At 33.1% G+C, this 10,000-nt stretch overlaps 1 protein-coding gene across 2 annotated transcripts in view; it reads left to right on the top strand.

The window, feature by feature from the left end:
• Positions 1–2,201: 2,201 nt before the first annotated feature.
• The window catches only part of LOC127836322 (uncharacterized), a 9,515-nt gene continuing 1,716 nt past the window's right edge, over positions 2,202–10,000 (top strand). Inside the window, exons 1-6 of one of the 2 annotated variants that reach the window (XM_052362847.1) lie at positions 2,202–2,264; positions 4,764–5,072; positions 6,098–6,148; positions 8,316–8,357; positions 8,686–8,718; positions 8,949–9,024. In XM_052362847.1, coding sequence (XP_052218807.1) covers positions 4,943–5,072; positions 6,098–6,148; positions 8,316–8,357; positions 8,686–8,718; positions 8,949–9,022 — 330 coding nt within the window. In that variant the 5' untranslated portion in view covers positions 2,202–2,264; positions 4,764–4,942 and the 3' untranslated portion in view covers positions 9,023–9,024. The remainder of the gene's footprint in view (positions 2,265–4,763; positions 5,073–6,097; positions 6,149–8,315; positions 8,358–8,685; positions 8,719–8,948; positions 9,025–10,000) is intronic. The other variant, XR_008028713.1, reaches the window with a different exon arrangement.

The raw sequence follows: 10,000 nt of genomic DNA, 5'->3' as shown, positions 1-10,000 counted from the left end.
ACGACTAACTTAAAAAAACATAAAATGGCATTGTTGGGTAATGCGTCCGCGGACGCTTTTTGTTCTGAAGCGACTTATGTTTAGTTGATTTGTCGAAACAAAAATAAAGTGTCTTTAATGTATGGCCAATCATACATTTTATTTTGTGATCACGTTATACAACGGATAAATATCTATGCTCAAATAAAGCGTAACTATACAATGCTCTGTGAACAATTAATATTTTAAGAATACGTTAATCAAAACATCAATACTTATTGAAACATTATTATGGTACTCATGTGATACTGCGATAACAACTACGTCATTTATCCGCTTGTAACAAAACATTATCATCTATTGAATCACACTATACCATGCATATCAGTTGAATGTTATGTCAAACTGGATGGGAATAAATAAAAAGCAAGCTGCGGCTTGTCTTTACCTGTTTTGTTATAGTAATGGCATTTTTGTAACAAAAACAAAGTCTTTTTAGATCCAATCAAAGTGTCGATCCTTGGTTCATCCGTAGTCAGGCAAGCTTTTGTAGCGGCGATACAGAGGCCGGAAGGTGTAAATCCGGGTTGACAGACGCAAACATAATGCGGCAGTTATATGGTGGTTTGTCACTGTTGGATGATGTCGGCAAATTAAAGACATTGAAGTAAGTTGCCGAGACACCAGATTACACTGCGGCGGTAATCACTTGGGTCGTCTGGATTAAAAAAAACATCCGTTGTCTTATAGATGTTATTATAAACTTCATAATTGATGCTTTCAGTTTCAAGTGTAAAATTGTGTGGTCCCAAATTTCGCAACGCAGTTCGTGGCGTTATGCAGATGATCTTGTCGCTATGAACTCTTCTAGGATAAGAATAAACAGTCACGCAGCAAACAAAAGTATGCACCTGAATGAGGGTTTTATATAAAGTATGATAAATTAAGGGAAGTTACTCCATCATTATTCGCTGTAGACGGAGTACACCTGTCCTCCCTTGGAAATTCTGTCTTTATTGAGCAGATAGCGGGTGCATTGCATGCGTTCAAAACTGGGACCCGAAAAATGTGTTGGGTAAATCTCTGGACAGTTCAATGATTCCCGAACTTATCCGGCAAACAGTATCAATTAAGGTTCGCCGCCAGCAAAAGTTCATTAACATTTCAAGCCCTTTTTGCGGTGACTGCACCGAGTTTGCAGAAACGTCTGCATACTCGTTGCGCTCTATGGCGGACAGCGACCTCACAACATAACTTGTTTATACCTAAGTTGGTATTCTTATAGTTTAAATGGGAATTGATGCCTGCTCCCCAGGGTCAGCGACGGATGAAACTATCATTCTTCAATCTGGCTAATTTTGGTCTAATTTGAACAATTAAAATTCAGTTGCCGTAAATTTGAAGTAAGCCTTTTGTGACAGTTTGAAATTTAAAGTTAGCCTCAGTTGGGCATGTAATTTTAAAGTTAGCCTTTGTGACATTAACTGTTTGCTAGTAGGTTGTCCTAAAAGGCACAATTTGCTCGACGGCCTGTTGAATCGAAGTTGTGATCAACACGATGAGTACGGGAACCATGTCCACAAGTCCAAACCGGGCAACAAGACAGTCTAGTCGAAATTAAATGTAGAATATTCAGTAAATACATGTGTTTTCAAGGGTATAATGTTTAATGTGCTTTTTTAGATCGATGGTATGTCGAACAACGAACCTGCTTTGGTAAAATCCGGTTATACAAAATAGTAAAATTTAGCTTAGAAAAAGGATGCAAGATTTCTTGTTTGGTATAACAGGATTTCGTCCTGGTAGTGAGTAGTAGTCGTTGTCCGGCAATTGGTTGTCCTCCAATATTCCAATAAAATGACTATTTCTAATGAAATTCTCCGTTTTTTCGGACTCAACGCAACTGGCTAGAGTTAAAGCTCTTGTCTGATTAGCTCTGATTTGCAATTATAACCGAACTTGTAGTTTGCAATTTAGTAATTTGTCCACACGTGAATTATCGAGACATATTTCGAAAATTACTTGTCACCCTACCCACTTCATGATCATGACTCAATATTGAAAAAAGTACGTGGAATCCCAATAACTTACTGATAAAAAATGATCAGGTGATATAATACGTAACAGGAGTCTATCTGAAATCATAAGAGATTGTATGAGTTGTTTAAACGCTACAGGGTATTCAATCGAAGAAAAAATAACTGCGTGCTGCTTTAAAATTCAACATCTGTGTGTGGTTGTATTAATATTTTCATGTGTTGGCCTTGTTTTGACAGAAAGTACAGGTAAAATAGTATGTTAATCGCTCTTTGTCTTCTTGATTATTTTTTTTTTTTAATCATTTTATCATTAAGTCATTATACTTTTTTCTTATCATTATTTGTCTTGCTCTTTTTATGGTGTGTACTTTAATTATATATTTTGTTGTTTCTTTTTATCACCATTTTTTCGTTTTATTTATATTTGGTGTATGTTCGCATTTGCCGATCGTTCTATATTAAACAAGATATGTTTTGTCAGAAACACTATGTCCCCTTCTGCGCCGCTTTGAAGCTAAATATTTGACCTTTGACCTTGAAGGATGACCTTGACCTTTTACCACTCAAAATATGCAGCTACATGAGAAACACATGCATGCCAAATATGAAGTTGCTATCTTCAATATTGCCAAAGTTATAGCAAAATGTTAAAGTTGGGGCAAACAAACACACCAACCAACAGACAGGGCAAAAACAATATGTCCCCCACTATATGGGTGGGGGACATAATGATCACACAATGCACATATTACCATTACTAATTAAGCATCAAAAAAAGTTTTGTTTTCGTTCGTATGTTTTGGGTGAGCATAACCACAGAATTCTGCAAACGTTTTGTTGTGCATTTCTTAAAAGGTGCTTAGTAATAATTTTCCATTTCATACCAATCATGAAATTGTGATATATATCATTTGACGTATTTGTGAAGGGACATTATATTTTATTAAAGAAATGCTATAAAATGATTAAACATGGCGGAACATCTGTTTGTGGTTATATTAATATGTTTGTGTGTTGTTCTTGTTTTGACAGACAGTACAGGTAAAATAGTATGCTTATCGCTTCATTTTCTTCTTGATTTTTAAATTTTTTTAATTAGTTTATCATTTAGTCAATATACTTATTGACATTAATACATATCTAATAAAAATGACGCAAGTGTAATACATGACTTTTGTTCATAGCATTACTGTTTATTTAAAGTTATTAAAACATAAGTAATTTGCATTCATGTACCTTAATATATTAGTTACGTGTTTGTTTTTATGTGGCCGTCTGAAACTATATACATGCATTCAAATTTAGAAAGAATTTCATTTAACAGCGCTTCAAAACGTTTGCGTTATGACGCGGTTTATTTTGTATCACGCGACGCATCAGAATGTTAATGTTTATTGAAAGTTTATGACTATTTAAAAATACAAAATATTACGTTGTATTACTCCTTAATAACATTCACGATTAAACTTTCTTGATAACGTCAAACGTTCAAGAATAAGCAAAAAGTATAGATGTTATTAACCAACTAACACTGTTTTTTGATTAAACAAATATTGTACGCTATAAACTCATCTCTGTAGATTGTATAGGACTTATTATGGTAATAAATGGGTTTACCCTCTCACTTTGATTATATGTAATATTATTTTGCGCATTATTATGCCTATGTTTCCCAGTCTAAACGGAGCAAGCAGATGATCTCAACTTCCTTGTATTTAGAGCAGATAAAAAGTAGATAAAATCATAATTATGTTTGTCGTTTCAAGTATCAGGGATGACTTTGGACCATATACCGAGGAACAACAGTTTTGACTGTTCACCAAGCATCCATGAAATAAGTGTTTTATTGCCTGATCAAATATCAAACATAGAAAAAAGAGCAAATTAAATTTTTATTTAAACACAACGATCGTTGATATAGATAATTTTCACTGTTAAACTGTGAAATGACGTCATTTTTTCTATGAAATGAAGTCATTATTCCAGCGGGCAACAGTTCAAACTATTGACCGGTCAACAGTATACACTTATTTCATGGATGCTTGGTGAACAGTCAAAACTGTTTCCCAAGGTATCAGGGATGACTTTGGTACTGTTGCCCGAGGCCGATAGGCCGAGGGCAACAGTTCCAAATGTCAGCCCTGATACCGAGGGACAACAGTTTTGACTGTTCACCAAGCATCCATGAAATAAGTGTTTTATTACCTGATCAAATTTCCAACATACAAATAACAGCAAACTAAATTTTTATTTACACACAACATTAATCGATAAAATAAATAATTTTGACTGTTTAACTGTAAAATGACGTCATTTTTTCGACGAAATGACGTCATTATTCCAGCGGGCAACAGTTCAAACTGTTGACCGGTCAACAGTTCGATATTCACCGGTAACAGTTTAAAACACTGCAAATTTCTTTTTCGACGAGGAAATAGCAAAAAATAATTAATTATCATTTATATAAGACATCAGGTAATAATTCGAAATATTCACCGGTAAGAGTTTAAAACATTGCAACATTTCTTTTTCCGGCGAGAAAATACCAAAAAATAATTAATTATCATTTATATAAGGCATCAGGTAATAGTTGTTGTTGATGAAGAAGTTGTAGATGTGGAAGTAAAGAAGAAGTGTTTGTTGTTTTTTTGTAGTATAAATGCAAATTCTGCCTTTACAATATCATATTGATAATTTTGTTATTTAGTTAAATTGAAAATAAACATTTTACAAACTTTGTTTCAGACAACTGTCAAAAGGTTGAAGTAGGGATCGCACATAAGCTGTTTATGTTTCTGTTTAAGTGGAGTGCACAAGAATTAGCATCAGTCACATGTGACAAATAGTGAACTTTGATAGGCCAGTGTAGAGGTATAAGCGTGTTCGATTGCTCAGTTGGGCAGTCATTTAGAGGCTTTTACAACATGTCTTCAAATGCCGACCCTACACAGGTCACTCTCACAATAATAACATTCGATGAGACACTTGCCGGCGAGTACTGTTGTTCAAAGGAAAGCAAGAAAGAGTCCACGTGTCAATGCGTCCAAAAAGCAGGTAATTACCATGTTGCGACTCAAAATCTTAAGGCCCGGCTATTTCGTAATATAAAAAGTAGAAGTAAAAGGATTTTATAAATGAAAACAATGTCTCAAGAAATTCAAACAAAGTAAAGTGACAGTTACAGACGAGTGTACATCGAATGATTGAAGCATGGATGACACATATCAAAACAGTTCAAAACAAGAAATATAAACGTGCATTACAAACATGAATGTAAACGTAAACTAGAGCACCGCATTACGGGTGCCGCGCTCGGCTGCGAAAGCTTGTCAGATTTTTTTTCTTTTTTAGAGGTCACAGTGACCTTGACCTTTGACCTAGTGACCCAAAATGGGTGTGGCGTGTAGAACTCATCAAGGTGCATCTACATATGAAGTTTCAAAGTTGTAGGTGGAAGCACTTTGATTTTAGACGCAATGTTAAGGTTTTTGTTAAAGTTTTATATTAGAGGTCACAGTGACCTTGATTTTTGACTTAGTGACCCAAAAATGGGTGTGGCGTGTAGAACTCATCAAGGTGCATCTACATATGAAGTTTCAAAGTTTTAGGTGGAAGCACTTTGATTTTAGAGCCAATGTTAAGGTTTAAGCACGACGCCTACGGCGGACGGTGGACGTTGAACGGCGGGCGAGCTGGCTATGACAATAGCTCGGGTTTTCTCCGAAAACAGCCTCGCTAAAAAAACAACATTTATAATGACTGTTTCAAAGCGGATACATATTAACACGGAAAAAGGTCGAATATTCGTCATTTTTTTAATGGTGTGTAAACACAACCAACACTTAATTCATGTTGCGGATATTTCGAACATATGAAAACCATTTGATGTTTGCAAGTTTATTATTAGATTGAAAGTAATATAATGTGTATGAAACATTAATTAACGAACAACATGAATAAGGATTAATTTAAATTTATTGGTTTGTTGTTGTCTTTTTTTTTTTAATTATACTTAATATAGAGATTTATTGATCGCCCAGGATAAGACTATAAACACATGAATATGTTTTTGTTTTAAGAACCACTTACGCCGAAACCAGCACCTTCTGCAGAAGCCCCTACTGCACCTGGTAATACTACTTTAACGCCTTTATCGTGAATTTAGTATTAAATTTTAAGTTATGTACACATAATATTCGGTGAACAATATTTTCGTCTTATGGAGTAAAACTTATACATTAATTTCTTTAGAAATTGGTAAACAAGCCGATGAAACATTAGTGTCATTATATATAAGAATGTGCATACTGTAAAAGCTTAAATCTACGATTCAAACGTATGGTTACTATTGCAGTTCGTCTAATTTATATATAGCTTAAACATGTATGCGTTAACGTAATATTAAGTGAATCGGACGAAAATATTATTAAATTCCTTTGGAATGATGCGCGCTGCAAAATTTCTTATCGGTTTTCGTCCGCTTAGTTTATAATCGATCATGTGTCAAACATACTTATATTTATTGTCTATGCAAACATAGTTCAACGCCGTATCAGACTAAGCAAGTTTTATTTGGCCAGTTTAATTTCACAAAGATGAGTGCATGCCAAAACAATTAAAAAAGTTTTCAAATCTCTTGTTTTTATTCTCTTTTGATTTGCAATTAATATAATAATGTAAGTTGTCCTTTTGCACACTTTACAATAGCTATTATAATGTTTTCATATATTTTAATTTAATATGTTGACGAAATTATTTTATTTCAATAATAAACAACTAGGATCGAACGAAATGACCGAATAGTGTCTAACAAATTCTACGTAAATGACCAACTATGGAGAGACGGAGGACAAATCCTGTAAAAACACTTTAATGATATATGACATCACGAATTCATACTTGCATATATCAATTTCAGTATTTATCTCTGATCTGTTAACATGTTTAAAACAATGCGAACTTATATCCTATAATGTCCGTTTACACTTACATCGTTGCCATTTGTTGCAATACATAGAATATTTAATCTTAGATTGTGTAACTGTTCTTTACAAGTAAATGCCCTATCGAATACGTCACGGCCGGTTGCGAAATATTTAAATGCTTATTTTGGAAATTAATTTAGTAATAGTTACGCAAGTTATGAAATTCAAATTAGCCATTATAGTTTTATAATAACCCAGATGCATGTAGTTTTCACCTATGACGTGCTTTTTAAACGTTTCTTTTTGTGGCTTAGGAAAATCACCGGTTAATAGTTTCTGCTTCACAACTAAGTCACCTATAAATTATGTTTGGCAGATTATTTATTGCTATCATTATACAAGATAAGTTTGATAGTATTATATTTTGTGTGTTTTTAACTGATTCGAATAACCATAAACAGTATGGCATATAGTCAGTGTGTTAATAAGTATTAATAGTGTCTACCCATGTTTGATATAAAACAAGTTGTTCTTAAAGCCAAAATCAAATCTTGACAATTGCAGTGCAGACTGTTTAAATTAGTGAGTAATTTATATAGACAATACCATTTTATTTTCAACTCTTAGATCGTAACAAATTAAACGTCAAGCATTTAAAAACAAAGAGGCAAATCAAAGTTTGCGTTAAACAATACAGAAAAATGATTTTATAGCCCAAAGAACGTTGTTATACGTGAATGCTTGCATGAAAGATGCAGGATAATAGATCCATAGAGGAATGAAGAGGCACGCATACTTGTTGGAAGACATGCGGAATGTTTAAACTCAAATTGTTTAATATAGTTATTCAGTCTATTGCGCCAATGTGACAAAAATGTTTTTTTGTTAAAACATCACGAGATACAGTAGGTTCACATTGAATTTGTACAACAAATCTCCTTTCATGTTCTTATGATACAAATTAGTTTTAAAGGTACATAATTTTATATTTATATTGAATCTTTAAAGGGGCCTGTTCACGTTTGGATAAATTGACAACATTGACAAAAGTTGTTTCAGATTCGCATATTTTCGTTTTAGTTATGATATTTGTGAGGAAACAGTAATGCTGAACATGTACCATGCTCTAAAATAGCCATTATATGCACCATTAGACGATTTAAAAACCCGAAATTTATAAAACGTTGCAACGCGAAACGAATTAATAATTTGGAGAGTTCTGTTGTTGTCGTTATATTTTGCGAAACTACGAAGATTGCTTATATAAAGTATAGAATACACCTGGCATTGAATCAAGTGCTTACATGTTAGTCAATTTAATGACACTGAAGAACAAGTGTCCTTATGTATATGGTGCTGTTTTTTTTTATAGAAGTCACACAGACACAAGCCACATTAAATGGAACGCAATTAGGTAAATAATGACGACTGATGAGTCACGCATGCGTGGACTTTTGAAAGTTATTGTTGTATATGGTTAGTCACCTTATAACGGCAATTTCAAAACGAAAAAATGTAATGATTGGTTTGTTAAGAAAATTGTGTACCAAAAATGCTAAATTGAAAATTCAAAAAAAACTTGTTCTTATTGTGTTCACGTGACTGACATATTTTGAAAAGGTTGTTTTATATTATAAATGTTGATATTTAATTATGTATATGTATTAAGAACTGTTATTTGATTAAATTAAATGACATTGAAGTACAATAGCTCTTATGTATATCTTGGTGTTTATTAACAGACATACTTACGAATTCCACTGGAATGCAATTAGGTAAACAACGTTTTTATTACCAACATTTTCAACTTCTTCAGATCATTTATGGTACACGAAACCAAATAGGGGAGTAAAGTAATGTAAAGAACTAGATATAAACCAGATATTATAAATAATTGACTTTATTGTATAAATATTACCATGATATAGGAATTTGAAAACAATAATGTTTTTAATAATTGTAATGGTAGCACTAATAATGACAATATCGGCTTGCTTTTGTGCAGGTCTTTATAATTGGGCTTTGACAACATGTGTACCCATCTTCTTTCAACTTTGTTGGATGGACATTGCTTACTGAAGGTTCGTGCATATTTCAGCAAATGTTGTTAAGGACCATGTCAAACAATTAGTAGTAATTGAACGCGATATTAAAGATATTAAGTTATATCTAAACTGTGACGTGCGCGCGAATCCACACGCGAGCAATCGAGACGAAAATAATAAAATACAAATATTAAGTGTTCATTGTAATTGAAAGCCCGTTGAAAAGGATATGCCTACACATAATATAATCAATGTATTTACGGGTTCAAAGTAAGGGCGTTGATGAAGTTGAAAGGAGTAAACAATAACATTCCTTTGTGCATAATGGATTACTGCGAATTAGCAGAAGTAGAATTTAGTGTTATAATTAATAATTACCTAGAATGTTAAACCCAACACAAATGTTGTTAAATCTAAGATCCATGTTGTTAAAGCAATGATACCTGCTGTTGAACTTAATATCCATGTTGTTAAACCCAAGATCCATGTTGTTCAACATACCATCCATGTCATTCTGTCGATTATCAACGTGTTTAAATCGGCGCCTTTCAACTGGTTTCAATTCCCATTCTGTTAATTGACAGTTCCAAGCGGTTTATCTTGAATATGCTACTGTATTGTATAAACAATTGGTCACCTTCCTCCAACAAAAAACTTTTTTAAAAGGAATTTCTCTCTTTATAATGAATCAGGAGTTTCATTATATTATATTTTCTGAAGTTTTGGTATTGCTATTTAGAATTTCATTATTCTTATATTTCAACAATATTTACCCCTTTCCTAAACAAAGGATTCTCTAACGGGCGTTCATTTGTAACTTTGTATCAATTGCTCGAATCTTGTACTATTTGATTGTTTTTGATTTACTTTCTACTCATCCAGACACAAAATTTCTCCTTCAAAGCTAATGAGCATTTATTACAAATGCTCAATACTATTTACTACACGTGTGTAACTAGTTGTTTCTTTTACATTACACATCATAAGCTTTGTAAGGCTAATATAGCAATAT

This window comes from Dreissena polymorpha, chromosome 6, assembly GCF_020536995.1.
Source record: "Dreissena polymorpha isolate Duluth1 chromosome 6, UMN_Dpol_1.0, whole genome shotgun sequence".
Classification (NCBI taxonomy): domain Eukaryota; kingdom Metazoa; phylum Mollusca; class Bivalvia; order Myida; family Dreissenidae; genus Dreissena; species Dreissena polymorpha.
This window is presented reverse-complemented; position numbering and strand designations above follow the sequence as displayed.